Source organism: Acanthisitta chloris, unplaced genomic scaffold, assembly GCF_000695815.1.
Source record: "Acanthisitta chloris isolate BGI_N310 unplaced genomic scaffold, ASM69581v1 scaffold33143, whole genome shotgun sequence".
Lineage (NCBI taxonomy): Eukaryota > Metazoa > Chordata > Aves > Passeriformes > Acanthisittidae > Acanthisitta > Acanthisitta chloris.
In genome coordinates this window covers 47,815-68,639 of record NW_008666281.1, presented here as the reverse complement: position 1 = coordinate 68,639, position 20,825 = coordinate 47,815, and the positions used below count along the sequence as shown (strand labels likewise).

The 20,825-nt window shown below is 41.1% G+C and overlaps 1 protein-coding gene across 1 annotated transcript in view; it reads right to left on the bottom strand.

Moving 5' to 3' along the window:
* Positions 1–4,283: 4,283 nt before the first annotated feature.
* The window catches only part of ARMC2 (armadillo repeat containing 2), a 61,393-nt gene continuing 44,851 nt past the window's right edge, over positions 4,284–20,825 (bottom strand). Inside the window, exons 13-18 of the mRNA XM_009072024.1 lie at positions 15,663–15,984; positions 14,079–14,201; positions 12,150–12,263; positions 10,677–10,809; positions 8,330–8,487; positions 4,284–4,441 (exon numbers count right to left, since the gene is read on the bottom strand). Coding sequence (XP_009070272.1) covers positions 4,284–4,441; positions 8,330–8,487; positions 10,677–10,809; positions 12,150–12,263; positions 14,079–14,201; positions 15,663–15,984 — 1,008 coding nt within the window. The remainder of the gene's footprint in view (positions 4,442–8,329; positions 8,488–10,676; positions 10,810–12,149; positions 12,264–14,078; positions 14,202–15,662; positions 15,985–20,825) is intronic.

The following is a 20,825-nucleotide window of genomic DNA, read 5'->3' as shown; positions in this document are numbered from 1 at the left end:
CCCTACGAGAATAATTTTAGAAAATCTTGATGCTGCTATATGTGCAGGTGGAGTGAACAGACCTAAGGCTGCTCCAGTTAAGCTAGAAGTGAAAGTGAGCACTGCTATTGTCTGAGCCTTTATTGTGTGTGGTTTCAAAAAAGCCTTGTTATTTAGATTCCCTGTTTAATCAGAACTAAACCTCTTCTGTCCACACTGATCATTTGAAAGATAGCAGTCAATTTTCTCAACTAGTTTAGCCTTAAATGCTACAGGAGGTTTGTTCAGCATTATGTGGTGAGCTCCAAAGTGCAATGGTCTTCCTATGGAAAGAAAGGGACTGGAGTCCTCAGAGCTTTTTAGAGATCTACCTACACAAAGTGTCAAGTAGCTTCTTATCCTGTTTTTCAGAGATGAACCAAGGGGGAGCTAGGACAAGGTGTGGGAATGTTGTTCTAGACTGCCAAACAGTCCTACTGTATTACATGCCCAATGCTGGTCTTACTGATTTTTGCAGTTGCTTAAATAACTAGGCTAAAAAACATCTATTTTTAGTAAATCAAAACGTGATTAAAATGCTGACATTTAATACACAGTGGTTTTCGAGAACACATGAATACTTTTGTATGAGTGTGAATTGCTTTTTAAATTTGTCAGTATTACTGGTATTTTTGAAATAAAGGTAACAACTTTTTCTCTTGGTTATTTCTGTGTAGTTTAACTTTATGCTTCTATTCTTACTGGTTTACTCACTGGTTCAAAGACCATTTAAAAACATTTGAAACAGTAACTGAGCAAACATACTTTAAATGACAAGTCATTAATTTTTGAACTGAGTCTAAAGTGGTGGGAGAAAAAACAATGTTTAAAAACATAGATTTAGATTTTCACTAACACTGCAGGGAGGAACATCTCTCATACACCACTGATGTTTTCATCCTTCCCATAGTCCTTCACCTTCTGTTCAGGAAAATTCTTTTTCCTCCCATATAACAATGGATACAGTGTGGTCAGAGATTCTAACTGTGTGTTAATACAATCACTTATTTTCAATAACCAGCTCTAAATATTGTTTTAAGAGTTAAACTGATTTTAAAATCCTTAGTTCCAGATTAGGCTCCTCATTCTCATCAGCTAGTGCCAGAAGGATGGTCAGGTCTGTGCAGTCAGATGGAGGAATATATGGCAAGAGGTAACAGGGACACAGGGTTTGCTACAAGGGACTGACAAACTCTTCTGGACACACTCCTACAGCTGCTTGTAACAGGGGTTGTAGTGCAAGTACAGAAATTCCTACTTGTTTTGAGGAACGTAGGAGCCCTCATTGTGAAGCAGGAGAGAAATGGATTTTCCCATGCCTAGAGGTAGAAGCAAATTAAGATTTCCAAGATTTCCATCTCCTGACCTGGTTCTCTTACTACAGAACATTCTGAGAACAGTTTAAAGTTTATAGTCCAAGAAACTAAAATATCTAAAGAGATCTAGGGGAGAAAGATTAATAAACTGTCAAAAAATTGTGACTAACAGGAAGCATCTGGTGCTTCCTCTTAACTAAAAATACAGGATTTTTAATGTTCCAAAAACAGAGCAAAACTTTCCTGTCTAAGGGCATATCATACAGCTGAGCTGTGCCTTTCCAGTCTTGTGAATGGCATTTCTGCAGCACCTGAGTTTCATGCTGCTTTTTGGGGTCAAAGGTAGACATGAATTTTTCCAAGAAACCTAAACTGGCCATTCCATCCTATGACTCCGGACACATCCAAGTGCCCTCTCACTTTATACTGCAGCTCGTGTCTGAGCAGCTTCATATCATCACAGTTGCCATCAGAGCACTAGCCACAACATGCAGACAATCCAAGCTACTTATTTGGAGAAAGGGCCTGGACCTGTTTTGGGGATTTTCCATTAAACAGGCAGAGAGGTTTATGGTCTTAAGCAGAAGAGGACAAGCAAGGCTGTTAAGCACAGCAACAAGCAAAGAAAGACAGTGAGAGGTGAGTCTTTAAAAACAAGACAATGGTTAAACTGCATTTTGGGACTTGTTCTTGTTACCCACAAGTTTTTTTTGCAGAGAAAGCCAGGAGCCAGTGCTGGGCTTTGCTGACAGATGCCCATGCTGCCCTCTCAGCTCGATCCAGCACGCCTGGACATGGCTCTTCCTGAGGGAGAAGCCAGAGCTTGCTCACAGAAGCTGCCCCAGCTATGCCATCCCAGCTCTGCCCTGTGCTCCAGGACACAGTGCACAGTGCTCCAGGCCCTTGGCTACAGTTTGATTGGCAATGACTGACATAATTAGTGTTTTATTTGAACAAATCTTAATTGCCTAAACACTACCTTGACTTGAGCAAGCCCTCAGTTTCAGGCTGCCTTCTGACAGAGACTCTGTGCTTGTCAATTCTGATTAGACCTGCTGACAGGGCTTGGCCACAAGGCCTTTTCCACTGCACCCTGCACAGTCGGGTGTTTGCCTGCCTCGCCGTGACGCAAATGCCAAGAACAAATGCCTCCAGCTCCCTCCCCACAGGGAGTACTTACCCATCATCCTTTCTTTATTACTCCCCAAAAGCAAAGCCATTCTTTTCTCCCAAGAAACAAACGGGACACTGAAGCCATTTATCTTCCCTTCAACTTCAGCTAAAATTAAAATGGCAAAAGGAGGAATGATAATTGAGATATTTTTGAGCTCAGCAGAGCTATTGTTGGAGCCAAACCACACTGAACTGGATTGCAGTGACTGAGGCTGCCACACACACTCCCGAAGTGATTCCAGGGGGCCTGAGCCTTGCTGGCTCACAAATACCTGAAATAATATATATAAGAGATACCTGAGCTGCTGAGACACAAAGAATGTAGCAAATTTCATTACCTTCACTGTAGTTTTTCTCCTCACCACTCCCAAAACATGGACAATGAAATCTCCCCTCCACTGCCCCATCACCAGTAAAGAAGCCCTCAGGAATGTAGAAGCAGGGACCTAAACTAGGAGGAAAAGTTTCCCTGCCCTTCTACTGTGGCTCTACTTCCCACCCTCCCTGCTTCCTCTCCTCACCTGGAAACAGAAGTCTGGGCACTACCAAAGGTACAGCAGTGGCACTGAGGGAGCTCTGAATCGCTGCCTCAGCTTCTGCAGGGATTGCCAGGCAGAAGCCTCTCCTGCTCACACAGCACAGTGCAATGCTGCTGACCCTCAGGATCAGAGCCAGGAGCCCAGCAGCCCCTGCACAGCGGTTTATTCTTAGTAATCTGAGGTCAGAAAAGAGAGAAATAGGTCAGGTCTGTAAAGCTTGCTGCAGCCAACTGGGCTGTTAATGCTTGAGGCCAGCGATGTGCCTGCTGAGCTAATCCATGGGCTACAAGCAGGGACTTTTACGTGCTGAAAGGATGAAGACTGAGCAATAAAAACAAGCCAACAGCAGTCAGAGAACAGGGAGGAACAAGCCTATTTTTTTGCCCCATGGATGGAGATGCTGGTTCAAGGGTGATAGCTGGCCAAGAAGTCTGAGAAGTAAAGGAACAGGCAGCTCCTGGACTGTGGAAACAATTGGACACAACAGACTAGCTGTAAAATCTTATAGACTAGATGTAAAGTCTTCTTTTACATCAGGGATATGGGTGCTTTGCCTTAAGATGTGAAGTCCCAATTCAGGAAAGACCAGCACAGCTGGACCTATATCCCCCAAGTGCCAAGGCAGGAGCTGGGATAGCAGGGACAGCCTAGCCCCCAGCCACACAGTATCAGAAGAAGAAAGAGGGACCCCCAAAGCAAAGGGAGTGACTTTCCCCTGACCACTGACAGCATTCAGTCTGAGGAGTGAAGCTTCTAAAGGAACACAGCAGAAAGCCCCAGCAGCATTTGGGCTACTCTGTCACAAAATCTCATGTAAAATAAAAGCATGTCAAAGTCTGTAGGTAAGATGTGGCTCCTGTCACGTAATGTTCTCTCGTACTGCACAGCATTTTTGGTACCACAGAGGTCCACATACTCAGTGATAATTTACCTTTAAAAATTAAAAGTTCAGCAAATACTTTTGTTCCAATTTTCCCAGCCAAGAAGCTATGGAATGAATAGACAAATCACACTGAACAGCTGTTTGATCAGCTCAAGTATATTGTAAGAAGTAATTCCACATGCAAAAATTTCATACAAGCCCCTCAAAAGACTATCTAGTATATAAATGTCAGGCTTTTCTGACCATTCTAAAATAGCCATGCTCTCCAGCATACTTACCAATGGCAGTGTACACGTATATTGGAAATATAAAGCTATACATTCTACACCACCACCAAAAACCCAAAAAGACTGATTAAGATGGAGTAATAGGCCCATCTGGAAGAAAGGAGTGATGGCTTTGAACTCTATCAAGAAGTTTTTCTGCCACGGGTTTGAACTCTCCTTCCCAGTACAGTTTGTGGCAATCCCTTGCCTCTCTGTCAAGGCTGCAATCCAACACCAGCTTTTCATCTGTAATCAAAGAAAACATTGTCATCAGTTCCAAATAAAAATATACCCAACTACGTGTTTTATGACTACAGCACATCCAGCTTACCAGTTGTGTATGTCAGTGGCTTAAATCCAACCCCACAGTTGAGATAAGCTAAGCATCACTCTCTGAGAGACTTAGATTTAATTGGAAATAAAGGATGTTGAGATCAGTAAAACAGTGAAAAGGGTATTGCAGCTTCTTTTACTCTCACACCTCACAGGTGTAGCTAAACTGTCTCCAAGGTCAAGCATTTACTGTGACTGTCAGTCTGGAAAGTACCTGGGGTTTAGCATTACTCACAGCAATTTGCTAATGTAAGCAATCAATTCATCTAACTACAATTGTTTGTCCTCTCAGAAATTGCTCTGCTAATCTGGTTCATGGAGACTCTTTCAGACTCTGTGTACTATCACACTGAAGGAATTAGTTACTGTATCACTGATGCTCTCCCTCTCAAATCTCAAAAATAAAACAACAGGACACTCATAATAGAGACAAGCAATGTTAGGAATGAAAGGAAGTCACCACTCATTATTCCCCCTCCATTTTGCCTGGCATTGGATGTGGAAAAAAAAAAACTCTGACAGAAAAAAAGAAACCAGTCTGGAACCAGAAGCATTCTCCTGCATCAGGAATCTGCAAACACAACTGATAATGCTTAACAAATGTTTTCATGCAGTTCAACAGAACAATATTTGCAGCCTTTGGGCCATACACGGACCTAAACCAAAGGTGGAATCCTGCTCTAAACAGTCAATGACTTACCTTTGGTCTAGACCAAAAAAGAGCACCAGATTCAGACTGTTAAATGAACAATTCTGCGAGGGAGTTTACTGCACATTCACAGCAGGTAAAAGACAACTTGGGGCTGATGAAAAACCTCAGTTACACACATTTTGAGTCAAACTTTGTGTAGACAAGAGATGCTCAAACAGCAACTATTCCCATCCAAAAGCATGCCAAGGTGCATGTGCAGAGCTTATGGCCTGAGCTGCAACAGCTGTAAAGGAAGGAGCAAGTGTGTGAGATGGGCTCCATTTCATACAAAGCTACCACCAACTGCAAACAACACTTAACTTCTAGGCCACTACACTGTTTCTAAACTACCAAACCTAAAGATGCTCATCGTGAGGTAGATTCAAAAGGGTTTGCATCAGGAGATGCCATTTAGTGTCTTTCTGTAAAAAAAATAGAGAACTCCCCCCATTCTTTCAAGAAGGAAGATATGTCATGTCTCTCCAGGAAGAAAACCTGTAATCAGAGATAACACCCAGCCTCAGACATGAGATCTGTATCTGATGATGTCATAGGACAATTTAGGTTGGACAGGACCTCTGAAGCAGAGCCACCATGTATCAGGCTGCTCTGGTCCATGTACTGTTGAGTACTGAACATCTCCAAAGATGGACATCCCACAGCCTCTCTGGGCAGGCTGTTCCAGCACTTGATCCCTGCCATGATGGAAACTTCTTTTCCTAATGTTTAATTGGAATATTGTCTTACTGCAACTTGTGCCAGTTAGCTCTTGTCCTATCGATGACACAGTAATCCAACATACCTAAAATGACTCTCAGCAGCACAGAAGTAAGATCCCCTGAAGTGGGAGCTAAGGGATTATGGGGTTTGTTTTCAGGGAGAATTGCTTTGCCTACCCAAATTAACTATCTTCTAACACAGAGCAACAGACATTTCTCCATTTTATTAGACAGCTGTGGCCCCCAGAAGTTGATTGAGTGTTTATGGAATCACTGAGGTCAAGAATTCCAGCCTACAAGAACAAAGGTCAGAACCAGTTCAAAGCTGAAGTGTTGAACCGAAACAGTAAGTTTCCCAAAGCGGAACGTGAGTAACACTGTGGATCAGCAAGGATCAGTGTTCCACATGCAAGCTGTGCATGCTCAGATAATTTAATTTTCCCACGACTCTCCTCAAAAACTAGCAAAATTGGGTACTGGCCAAACAGCACATGAACTGGCTGCAAGCCCAGGAAGGAGACAAGCACACTGGGTCTGCATCCTATGGGGGAAGCTGAAAACTAGAGTACAAACTCTAGTAGTCTGCAAGGGCTGCCCATCCTTATAACACCAGCAAGACAGGGGCCAGGAGCCCTGGAAGCTACTATCATGCCATGTAAGAATTCACATGTACTGAGATTCCAAAATAACCTCCTCGAATTCACAGAGGTGAGCGGAAGGAAAAGTCTTGAAAGAGAGAGAAAAGAGATTTCACTGAATGACCAAACAGAAGAATGTTCTCAACACGGAGGCTCATCTCCACTTGTGCTCTTGCAAGGCAAAGCTGCTGCCAGGGCCCTGGGAACACCAGCCTCCAGAAGCTCTGAGCCAGTAAAGTGGCATGAAACTCAAGAGCAGCTGAAAGAAGGCAAAGGGCAGTGCCATTGGAAAGCAGTGCTGCTGCAGCTCAGTCTGCTGGGATCAGGCAGGGAAAAACAAAAACAAATGGTGGGTTTTGTCCAGCCTTTCCCTCAAGCCCAACATCTTTTCAGGCTATTTCCACTCCGTTTTGGCTCCCTCCTATCTTTTGTCATCTTGTGCCAGGTAGGGGAGGGAAAAATAAAGGGTAGGAGGCCAAGCACAGCAGGTGAAGTGAGGTGTCTGCTGTGCCATGCTCCACTTTTTCCGCTTCCTGAGGCTGTGCTGACGCGTAAGTACAGTGCACTGACTGTCAGCAGTTGCCTCCTGCTTCCTGAGTGATAGAATCAGAGCAATGACAGTTCAAGGCTGTTACTGGATACAATGGGAGGAGGAAGATGTGGGACAATATTAACCAGCTGCTATTACTAAAATTTGTTGGCTCTTAGCACATAGAGGAACCAGATCCAATGAGTAAGATGTGCTTTTTCTACAGTTACTCTTCTAACTACAGTGTGAAGCAAGACTGGCCTTTTGATTTCATTAACTTTAATTAATTGTCATTACAGCTGCATTACAATCACAACTGTAACTGCAATTGCAATCCTGCATGAACATCCAGTTCAAGATAGTTATACTAGTTAGTGAGAGTTACATTTCCTATCCAGCCTGGACTCCTCAGTCAAATCAATTGCTGGAATAAGCAGTGGTAAATGCGGAGGGAAAAATAAGTAAGACTTTTCTAAAACAAAGATATATATTCCTTGCTGCATGCCAGAAAATTCAAGCATGACTGTGGCTGTAAAGTTTGCAGTTCTGTTGCAGAATATTAAGAAGTACAGTAATAACCTTGAAACAGTGAGTACCTTCAGATGAATAGATGGAATTGCTGCTCACATTAAGATATGGTCTATGATAGCAAGGCATGTAATGCAAGGAACTATTACAGTAATGAATAATGATGGTTCTGCTGTAACTGGGAAAAAAAAATCTCACAAATCCACACACTTTTCTCTCTAAAAACAAGAGACCCCAGGGATCTCGTGTTCTGTCTGGGTCTGACAGCAAGCATGTATCTTTAGTCAAATTCCAGTTAAAACCATATCAAAATTAGTTATTTTGTTCAATTTAATATAAAGATTTAAAAAAAAATACAATTGCAAATGACATGCCCAAAATAAAATCATAAGCAAAGCAGTGCTCAAAAACTAAAGGAGGGGTAGGTGGCTCAGGCAGGCAAAAAGGTGGAAAGCATTAGCAGCATGCCAACCAGGCAAACTAGAGTAGGGAGTGACAGTGGCCAATTCCACCTTGGCAATCTGTAAGATCTGAGGGAATGTGCTGAATGACAATAGACCACTGTGTTGTCAGATAGTCTTTACCAGCCAACCACTTATAGCTGCATGACACCTCCCAGCCAAACTAACAATGGCCTTGATTTTATTCCTTCTATTTCTTTTACTGAAGAAAAGAGCCCAAGGTTATGAATCTCACCTAAAAGTGATGTGAGCAGCACCAGCAACGTGTTGGTATCTTCTCCAAAGCATGAGGCTGCACTTGTGATGTTTTCACTGTAGTTCCACAGGGTTTTGCATATCAAACCAGCCAGGGGCCAGTCTGCTGGCCCAAAGTCTTGTAGACACTCAACTAACCTGTCAGTACCAAACAAAAACAGTGATTTGCTTCTGAGCCCTTCAAAATCTGGCAGTCTAGAAATGTAAGCAAACTCCATGGCAGTTTGCAGGAAAATTCTATGTTAACAAACTTAAGATGCTACCTTCTTCCTCAGTAGCTTTCCCCTTTTCATTTAGTGTAGATCCCTAAGGATGGGAACATGCATGTCTGCATTAGTCCATCCCCCCTAACTTTTTAACCCAACTGACCAATTTCACTCACATACATCACAAATGTAACCATCTCAAAGACACTAAAACTACATCAAATTTCATTACAACCTGTGACCATCCCAAATCTGTGGCTACCACTAAAGCAGAGACTGCAATGCAAGGCAAATGTTATCAGACATCAAGAATTCATCTAGAAAAAGTGGTGTGAAGGCAGAAATACCTTCGGTCAGAATATCCATTTTATTACACATCACAGAACACAGAATCATAGAATTTTAGGGGATGGAATGGACCTTATAGATCATCTAGTCCCAACCCCCTGCCATGGGCAGGGACACCCCCCCACTAGACCAGGTTGCTCAAGATCTCACCAAAAAACAAATTCAAAGGAATTTACTACTTTCATGACTCACAGAATTACCTTATACATTCAGTGAAGTCTGACTATTTTGCAGATCTTGCCCTTTCTTTACTTTCCTCAGCCTGCACTGCCAAGAAATGCCTCTCAGAAATGCCAGTTTTACTAAGCACCATTAGGGTCTAGACCTTTCTCCCAATCTCACTTCCTTGCAGATACCAAATGCAGGCTGGATCATAAGCAGGACTCTGAAACTGAGCTGTAACTTTTCTGCCTACACCAGCTTAGGTACTGTAGCTATCCAGAGCTCCCATTTCCAAACTGCAGTGTTCACAAGTCCTGGGGCAGCAGAAGAAAATGTTGTTTTTCACCTGCTGTCCCCAGTGACCTCTCCAACAGCAGTAATCCTTCACTGCTGTTCTCTTCTCCAACCTTACAACCCCCTCTTTCCTTCACTTCTCTACTTCACCTAGAGATTTAGAATCTGGTGATTAGTAAAGGGAACATGGAATAATTATTACATTCAGGTATGGCTGAAAATAGAAGTAACTGAAGAGCAACCAAAAAGGTTTGCTTTTTCTCCCCTCTCTGCAGACAGTCATTGTGGAACAACAGGAGGCATCAAATCAAAATACGAAAGAACTTGCCCTAATTTGTTTAACTTTAACTCTCTGATGAGACTAATTCCATATTTTCTTAGGGACACTACATATTGGTACAGTAACCTCATTTCCAAAAATCCACAGAGCTGGTTTGGCACAGTCAGGATGATCTCCTTAACAATCACTTCTAAATTCTCCAGATTTATTCCAGCTGTTACTGGTTTTCCTTCCTTCATATACTTTCAGCCACAGTATAGAAAATTCCAAATTTATATGATTCTATATGCTACAGAATATTCTCTATAATATAAATTTCTCACATTTATTATTCAATTTGCCTATAACTAATTTTTATTCTCCTTTTTCAGCTTTATATTGTAAGCTAACTAAAACATGGGAAGGAAGGACAAGAAGACTATGAATTGTTTACACTGTCTAAAAAACCATACATTATATATGAACAGGAAAGCATTTCAAAGGTAGGCATATTGTTCCATAAATGCGGGTTGTATCAACTGCTTTATGAGCACAGGAACATGATCTTTCATGTCCCTCCAATTAAGCTGGATCAGCTATTATCTGAACATCAAAGCCACAAGGTCTTGCGTCCACAGTGGATTTTTCAAGACCTAATATCACTTACAATAGAAGTGCCTTAAACTTGAACTCCCAGAGAGAGAAGACTCAGGAGCTGTTCTCTGCCAAGCATGGCTACATTAGACACTTTTTCCTACAGTACAAAGTAGTTACAAAAATTGCAAGAGACCTTGTGAGATATCACAGTTCCCAAAGTGACCTTCATAGTCATACCAGATACACATTAAAGGTGGGCTAAACCACTCTAATGCTTCTGAAAAAAACCCAAACCCAACCCACATGAAAGGCTCTTTACAGAAGAACATTAGATGCCAAATATCTACTATGTTGGCATCTTTATTAAAAGTTACTGGCCCCAGTAAAAAAGAATCTAGTTGAAACCTCTTTGGCCAAACTCCTCAAAACTGCCTTTTTCCTAAGTGTAATCAGGGACTTACTTTCCAATTCCTCCTCCTTCCATCAGAAAACCTCTCTTGTTCTTATCTACCGTGAGATTGAGCAGAACTCCACAGGCAGCAAAACAGACATCTTGGTTCTTGGAATCAAGCAAAACAATCATGAACCTGTATACTGGACGGTAAAGAACGAAACAATATTACTGGGAAGAAGGACATATCACACAAGTGGCATTACAACAGACTTATTAAGAATGTATACTTAGAAAGCAGCTGAACACAAGATACCCTACCCAAAACTGTAACCTTGTAGCCTATCACTGTGACGCTTGGAGAGCTGGCACATGGCTGAGAGTAATATCATACAGAATACCATTTGTCTTCAAAACAACACATAACAAAATTCCAGTTAGAAAAATACATCAAAGTAAAGTGAAAATCCAATCAGAAGAGGTTAAGTTAGCCAAACTGAATTGCAGCTTATTGCTTGAGAAGAACACCCTCCTTTCAATTGCACAGTCAGCAGAAACTGCTGGGATTTGGCATCTGGCACTCAGTGAGGGAAGTTTTCCCTCTGTGAGTGGCAGGGTTGCCCTAGACTGCACCAAGTCCAGCTGGAGCTGCTGCAGCCTGGGGCTCCTGCAGGAGCTGGACATGCAGCGTCTCGCAGCACTTGCTGACACTGACAAGGCAACCCCAGCGAAGGAGTCAGTCTTGCCCAATGGAAAGGCAGCCTCAGCTCTTCTGAGCTTGGCACACCAACACTACAGTCTTTCCCAGCTGGAAACTCAGTCCTTTGACTGAGACAGCTCATCAACAAACAGCTACTGTCAGTTCTCCCTTTTCCTCCAAAAACGGTGATACGTCCACCCTGGAAGTAAAAGGCTGCACATCACCTCACTTTCAGCACTGGCAGGCAGATACAACAAACATGTACAGTGAATTGGTGTCTAATTAAACTCATGACACACCTTTTGTGGAGAGCAAGGAGTTGCCATTTTTCCCAAAGCTCTTTAGATACCCAAAGCAAAAGGACTTGAGAAGACTTGTATCCTACTTCACCCAGAGGCAAAGAGGAGGTCTCTTTGTTGAGGCAGTTGAACATCTTAAATGCATGTTACAAAGTGCTAACAAGGGAGTCAAAAATCTGTGATTATGGACCTAAGTGAGAATTCAATTGGATTTTCATTTTACATAATATGGCTACTAATCTGTAGGATTTGGAAAGCTGTATGGGTGAAGGGAAATGTCAAAATGTGAGCAGTGGGTTTGTAGTATTTACCTTTGTGAAAGCATCACGACATATTTTTCCTACTCCAACATTTCCATTTTAATGAAACTGAAATAGAATGGTGTTTATAATGACTACTATTGGATACTAATGTTTGACTAATTTGCAAAACATCAGAGAAGGTTGCTTATACCTTTTAACTGAGACAGCTTACTAACAATCTTTTCTTCTTAGAACCATAGACATTTTAAAACAGGACTCCTACAAATGCAAAAGTAACTCACTCTTTTTCTGTATGATGAAGTCACAGACCTCATGGTACTTGGAAAGATTGCCAAAGACTCTGACAGCCTCCACAACTCCATCCATATTGTCGCTCATTAACAGCTTTAAAAGCACTATTGGTTTGCAGAGAAATTAAACACAAACAATTACTTGTATATCACAAATATGTGCTTGGCTTTTTATCAATAAATATCAGAATGCAACAAACAGCAATGAACAGAACAGTTGTCTATCTGTCTGGTGGCAGTGAAGGGAGCTGATGGCAGAACAAGAACTAAATTGTGTAGGGCTTTGAAGATGAGACAAAGAGCCCCAATATGGGGCTAAATGTAAAGGAACAAATGAGGAGTTATGGAGACAGTTTAAGCACAGCTGTAATAATAGGACCCAGTTTTGCTATACAGTTTGGAGTGGGCTCATGTGAAAATCCAGGAAGACATAGACAAAAAAAGAATTGTAATATATAAGAGACTTGATTTATATCCTGAACAGATGGTCTTATGGTGGGATGTCTCCTAAAACTCAAATTATTTTCTGACATTAGCTCTATTTTCTCTCAGTGCTGCTATAACAAGCAAAGACATTTTCTCTGAACAGCTAGTTAATATTGCCCCACTCTGAAGCATTCACTTCCTTGCTGCTTTCCTGCTTAGCAGCTTCACATGTGATTAGCATGTAACTTCAGCAGACAGAACGAGACCTTCACCATTTCCTAGGCAGATCTACTGTCACAGAGGATTTTGCTGCATGGCAAAGGAGTAATGTTAGAGAAGTTACATTTATCAGCCTTCTGTGAGTATGAAGCAAACCACTGAAATCAGTCCATCATATAAAGGACTCACATAAGTCAACCCTTAACCCTTCTACCACAGAAAAGTGAGAGACAAAAATACAGATAAGAAGTTGGCTTTGTTCCCTTTACTTCCATCTCTGAATGTTGCAGTACTTCATATGCCTTGAACTTGTCTTAAAGAGACACATGAAATGATTATTTTTTGCCTTTGGGATCCACCACTTGTATCCCAGAGCAAGTATTCTCAAAATGCCTCCTGAAGGAGGAAGCCTGTTGGTCTTACATCAAAAGGTTTCTATCTCCTCAGTTCAGGCAGAGGAAAGGTGATGGGACTAGTTCCACATGCAAACAATAAAAACAGAAGAGGGAGAGCAAATGGGACAGGCAGTGAAGTAATTTTGTTTCCATATTTTCTGACCTGCAATAAGAGGCAGCTGGCTTATAGGTGATAAAGTGAGTGGTGACAGAAGAGCAGAACTGTTCCCTAGAGAGAATGTGATGTCAGAGCACTAGATTGACAGTCAGAGTATTTTTTCCTACTCCTCATTCTACCTGATGTACAAACTTCAGGTCCTGTCTCTCCCCTCTATTTAGACAGAAAGATTTGCAAGACAGACTCTCTCTGCCTTTTGTATAATACTAACACAATGAGCCCCAGAACTCAGCTGCAGTTCCTACACATCATTATATGATTATTGCCCACACTGTCACAGAGGGGAGAGAATCACACAAGACAATACTGCCAATGGATATGTAAGCCAGAAATAGACAGAAACCAGAATTTCCAGGTACAGAAGGTACAAAGAAGAAAAAAAAAAACCCTCTCACCATACTCTGATTAGAAGCAACATGATTATTTTGGCTCAGGTATATGGATTTTGAACAAATCTAGCAAAAACTGCTAAACAGAAAACAATATGGCAAATTCCTTTGTGGAAGAAAAGAAGGGGCTTTGTCAACAACCCAACTGTTATCATGTAAGTCATACACTTAATTTTCCAAAAGAATGAGAAATCATTATGGGAAGAATTTAGCCCTATGAATACAACACACAAAACACTATCTTTGCTCTGTTATGCCAAAATAGTTCCACTTTCTAAAAGCTATACAAAAAGTACTAGTTCAAAGTCCTTACTTTCAGCAATGTGTAGCTTCCTGTCTTGAACTGCAGAACCCTCCACTTGGTAATAGGACAAATTGTTGATTGTTGTCACAGTATTGATGACCAACTCTTCACAGTCACTGACTGACTTGTATTCTGAGAGGAAGAAAAACCCCAAAACATAAGCATATATAGATACACACATGAGTTTAACTTAGCAGTGCATTAGATCTCTGAAGCAAACTGAGTAGTAGTTTACATGGCCACAATTATAGTCAACTATTCTGTTTTTCAGGAACATGGCAGAAGCTAACAGGAATACCTGATCCAAAAATGGCAGTTCAAAGTCACTACCTCCAAACAGTAATTTGGAGAAATCATTGTGACTAAGGCAACATGGTTTAAAAATCTATTTACTTAAGCCATTTTTCAGATCCTGTTTGCTGCTTTAAGATGGCACTGAGGAGAATCTGCATGCAGAAATAGGACTGTGTGATAGGCAGAGAAATACCAAGACTATTACAGTGATAAGTCAAGTAAACGGAAAAAAAAATGGAAAAAAAATCTTTAACAGTATTTGAAATATTCTCTCTCTTAGAGTACCTGACAGAACACAAACCAGTGTAAAAATCCCACCAGCAAGTCTGAAGGTTGTGTATACTGATTTGTCTGAGGTTTCTGGCCTCAGAAACCAAGAGTAAAGGAAATAAAAGAGGGGTAAGTTCATAGGGAGAGAGCATTTTGTAGTAAACTGACTGGTACAGTGCTCAAAAAGGGGAGGGTGGCAGACAGAAGCTCTGAAGCTCAAAAACACTTACACAACAATAAAGACATTAAGATAATTTCAATCCATGGGACAGAAGGAAGTTGTGAGTCTGCCTTCTCTAATCCCCCACGACTGATAAGGTAGTGTATAATCAGGTTGATTGTCTTTACATAATATTTAATGCTCTCATCACACAGTAAAATATACTGAGCTGTCTGAGATGTGTCTTGTCACTGCTAAACTCTGTTAATGGGGAGAACAGACTGCCCAGTCCTAGTCTGTAATTAGATTTACAAAGGGATCAGTAAGTGGTAAAGGAGCTGCAGTCCTAGGCCTCCATTTGGAGGAAGAGGGACATTCTCCTCCATCTGAAAGAGATGGGAGTTGGAAAACTGGAAAACAAGAAAAAACTTTGAGGTGGCTGAAAGTTATGAGTGCAGAGAATGAAAAGAATACTTAATCCAGAACAGCCACAAAACATGCAAACCTGAAAAACAGCAAACACATCTATGTAGCACCTGATAAGAACAAACTTCCCCTATATATATGAGCTCTCAGTGATAAGTGTTTAAAACAAAATGCAAATGTCATCACTGAATTAAACACTTCTACAACATCTTTCTACACATTCTGAAAAGTCAGTACCAACGCAGCAATGCTTCCACTGTCTCAGACAGTCCTTCTACATAAACCAGCTTATGAATATCAGCAAATTGACTTTGGATCATTGACTTCATTTTGCAATGAAACTGATTTAGTTATGGTTTAACCTAGACAAGGCTGAGTTGAAAAATCCTAAACTCTCCTTACAGACTAGACAAAGATAACAAACACAACATAGATTTGATTACCTAGTACTGTAACAAGTAATTCTACAACAGGATGGGCAGCTGCCAGAGCTGCTCCTATGCTGGGATGAATGGAGAGATTGGCCAGCACTCTTATCAGTTTTATCAGAACATCTTCTGCTTCTGAAGGATGCTTTGGGTGGTTTTTTCCTTTTCCTTCTCTATCATGGTCCCGTGTCTGTGCATTCAAATCGAGTTCACAGTAGGTTTGGAATAATGATATCAAAGTGTTAATACTTTCTTTTTCTTTAAACAATTGCTCCTGGGCCTGGTTATTATTTGCTGTTAAATTACCCAGAATGAAAATGATGCGGATAACCAAATCCTGCAATAAAATAAACAAAAAACCACTATTACATGAAAAACACCAGAAGGTATCAGCTGGTTAAAAAGAAGAGAATACTTCACTTGCTTCACAATTCAGATAACAGCAGGTCCAGAACAGCTGAAGGAATGCCAAATACAGCAACTAGAAATAATTTAATGCTATTTTTCATAGCCCTATTTACAGAAGAAATCAAAAACATCTGAGACAACTAGCATAGCATTGGGGTAATTACTAATGGGATATACTTAGTATAGGTCATCTATTTTTACCAAGCCCACAGTAATCTTAAAACGTCTTAAAACAGCACTTTATATAACTAGAATAATCATATGGGCCAGAGCTTACTAATCTTTCAAGTAAGCAAGTGTCAGCTGGGATAGCCAAAGACCACAACCTTTCCTTCTCTAGGCCAGTTAACTATTGTAGAGGTTAAACTCCTTGGTAAGAGTTTGATAGGAATTTAATCCTTCCCCTTGACTGGTTATTCTTAAATCCATATCAGCCCTTACTCATTTCCTTGTTCATTTCAATTGCTTACAGAGAGCTGAATTATTTGTTCCAGATTTTTACCAGAATTGTAATCTAATGACTGGTCTGTTATTCTCCAGTTCCCAACCCTGGCAGTGTTCAAGACCAGGCTAGATGAAGCCTTGTGTAACCTGATCTAGTGAGGAAGTGTCCCTGCCCATGGCAGGGGTTGGCACTAGATGATCTGTAAGGTCCTTTCCAACCCTTAAGTTCTATGATTCTATGACTTTAAAAACAGGCACCAACAACCTTGCAATTCTGCATAGCTTTTTGGCAATCTCAGCCCAAGATGCTCTTTCTATCCTTTTGGAAACACCAAAGGGTAAATTTCATCAGACCTAGTTGGCTAGAAGACATAGCTCATTTTTAGCGATAAAAGAACTTGGGCTGAAGTAGAGATTATTCATTGGTTATACTTAACCCTTTCAGGAAAAGAAGCAAAAAAACCAGCATTCCACACTTCACTATTCGCAGTGGCATCTGTCAATGAGAGAGAAAGAAAGAAAGAAAGAAAGACAGAAAGACAAAGACAAAGACAGAAAGACAAAGAAAGACAGAAAGACAAAGACAGACAGAAAGACAAAGACAGACAGAAAGACAAAGACAGACAGACAGACAGACAGACAGACAGACAGACAGACAGACAGACAGACAGACAGACAGACAGACAGACAGACAGACAGACAGACAGACAGACAGACAGACAGACAGACAGACAGACAGACAGACAGACAGACAGACAGACAGACAGACAGACAGACAGACAGACAGACAGACAGACAGACAGACAGACAGACAGACAGACAGACAGACAGACAGACAGACAGACAGACAGACAGACAGACAGACAGACAGACAGACAGACAGACAGACAGACAGACAGACAGACAGACAGACAGACAGACAGACAGACAGACAGACAGACAGACAGACAGACAGACAGACAGACAGACAGACAGACAGACAGACAGACAGACAGACAGACAGACAGACAGACAGACAGACAGACAGACAGACAGACAGACAGACAGACAGACAGACAGACAGACAGACAGACAGACAGACAGACAGACAGACAGACAGACAGACAGACAGACAGACAGAAAGACAGACAGAAAGACAGAAAGACAAAGAAAGACAGACAGAAAGACAAAGAAAGACAGAAAGAAAGACAGAAAGACAGAAAGACAGAAAAGTTCTTTCCTGATTCCTGTATTATAAAAACCTCTTCTTGTTTCTCTTGTTTCCCTTTATAGTTGCACCTCAATTTGTGCTTTGGTTTTTCTGATTTTTATTTTGTGGGCTCTTGCTACCATTTTATTCTTATCATTGCTAAATGATATCATTCCCTCTAGTCCTCTCCCTGCAGCCATGGCAGGAGAGACATCCCACACCTCTCTACAATCCCCGTCAGGTAGTTTTAGAGGGCCATGAGGTCACCCCTGAGCTGCCTCTTCTCAAGGCTAAACAAACCCCACTCCATCAGCCCTTCCTCACAGGACATGTGTTCTAGACCTTTTCTGAGCCTCGTTGCCCTTGGCTGGACTCACTCCAGTGCCTCAATGTCCTTTTTAAAGTGAGGGACCCAAAACTGAACACAGCACTGAGATGTGACCTCACCAGTGCTGAGTACAGGGGTATGATACTTCCCTAGTCCTGCTGGCCACACTATTCTTGATAGAACTTGTTAAGGTATACACGCTAATACTGAAGGAAAAAAGATGTGTAAGCAGCAAGTCCTTCTTTCACACATGCCTTCATCAATAAGTTTCAGGCCTTAAGTCTCTGCCACAAGACACTGGCAATAATACCATCCCAGGAAGATGAGTGCTACCCCTGAACGTGAGAAGCAGAAGTCTCCTACGTGAGGAAAAGGTTCTGGCATCTATGTATTTAATACCACTCTGCAGGACCTGCTTCCACTGTTTTTATCTAGGCATCATATTTTAGCTAGAATCTAAATGTCATCAAGACAAATTTTATGAACATTCTTACTGACTAACCACTAAGAGCTTTCACCTTTGCTGGCACAACACCCAATTCACAAAGGCTGTAAGAATCTGAAACAAACAACTGATGAATCAGAAAAGAGAACCGAAAAAAGCAGGCAGTCTAGTTTGACTCGTTTATATTGACTTTCTAATTTTGGTCAAAATGGTATCAGCCCAGCAACAGCTCTACCCAATCAGGAAACAGACAAACAGGTACTGTACAGCAATCAACTGATATTTTGAGAAGTGTGATCTCAACTGTGCTTTCCACCTACAGCCTAGCAAAACAAACTTATAAAAGACTTCTTTTGAGCTAAGCACATCCGGTTTTAATAGAACATTACCGAAGTTTCATTATCTTCCAGTGAAAATTTAACCAGCAGAGTCAAAAAGAAAAGCCAGTATGACTTCTCCTGAGCAGAACAATGCTCAAGGGTTTGCATTATTTTGGGCTATGTTTTTTTTTAATGCCCGGGGTAAGCACTGCAAGAATAAGAAACACCATCTTAGGACTGCTGTGTAAAGAAATACATGTAAAGTTGAACAGCATTTTGAAACAGCTTGCAGGACTAAACCTGTGCGAGGCCCGTGGGCCTTGCTGTACATAAAGAAAAAATCAGTATCATAAATGAGATTACTATGCATCTCCAAATGTTTGGAGTATTAACTGCATATGGAATTTCAGACATGCTTTCATACTTACAGAAAAATTACATTTATCAGATCAGTTTATGGAGGTTTTACATGTATCACACGAAAGACAAATTAGATTGAAGATAAGAATTACACTGTTATTTCATCTTTCATAGTGAGGCATTCATGTGAGATTTGCTGTCCACAGAGTGTGCCCAAACCTGACTGGAAGGCTACACATGAGACGACACAGCTTCACTTATACAAACAGATTTGAAGAAACCAATCGAGAAAAGCTTGAATAAGATCATTTTCTTTCTTTCCTATCTGTGAAGAACCTGTGACATTTTTGTATTTCAGGTGGTGATGGCATCACATACTCCGCCACCATTTAACCCTTATTCTTTTGGCATATGGAACATGCATGTTTGATCATGAATATGAAAGATTTCTTCGCTTATCTACTTTTAAAAATCTATTCCTTGCACTGGCCTAGTAGCAAAGGTACCCAATGTACTTGCTGAGTCACTGAACTTGACAACAGTTTATCTTGGCAACGAAAATATACCTGCCTTTCAGTGTAAAGCAAGATGAACAGAGGTACAAATAGTACCAGCTTACTTATCAGTAGGAAAGGAAAGCCAACTAGGTCAGTAGCTTCTAACTAAAATGAGGTAAATAAGGAAGAGGAGTCCATTCCAGAGGTTGTGCATGCTGGCCAAGCACCTGTTGTTCATTTACTTGGTGTCTGGGTGCTCAGGAGGGGAGGGACAGTATGAAACAAAAGGTCAGATGCCAGCAGCTGAGTTCCTATTGAATCATCAGCTGTAAATGAAATGTGCTTTCCATGTTACACAAACTTCAGTGGAGCTAGTCAAAATTCTACCACCTGCCCTGCTTCTCATTCAAATCTAATTTACACTTCACTTCCAAATTTGTATTCTGCCTTATTATGCACCTTGGAAAGAAAATTTGGGAGTTTTCTTTGCAGGATCTGATAGTCTACTTATAGACAAAGTGACAGTGGAACTGCAATGACAGGACAAGGGGTAACAGGTTCAAACTGAAGGAAGAGAAGTTTAGGTTAGCTATTAGGAAAATGTTTTTTCCTGTGAGGGTGGTGAGACACTGGCACAGGTTGCCCAGGGAGGCAGTGGATACCCCAACCCTGGCAGTGTTCACAGCCAGGTTGGATGAAGCCTTGAGCAACCTGATCTGGTGGGAGGTGTCCCTGCTCATTGCAGGGGGTTGGGACTAGATGATCTATAAGGTCCATTCCAACCCCAAAAATTCTATAATTCTATGGCAGTACTTTTACCATCCTGGCACTAATCTCTTGCAAACACACCAAGGATTAATCTTGAAGTGACATTCTAGCTGTGAAAATTCCTGTTCAAATCCAGAAAGAGCAACTGACACAAAATGAAACCCCATTTAAAGAATTTGGACAAAAATAAAAATAAAACCCCACAAAATTCCAACCCCAAAAATTCTATAATTCTATGGCAGTACTTTTACCATCCTGGCACTAATCTCTTGCAAACACACCAAGGATTAATCTTGAAGTGACATTCTAGCTGTGAAAATTCCTGTTCAAATCCAGAAAGAGCAACTGACACAAAATGAAACCCCATTTAAAGAATTTGGACAAAAATAAAAATAAAACCCCACAAAATTAATCACAAC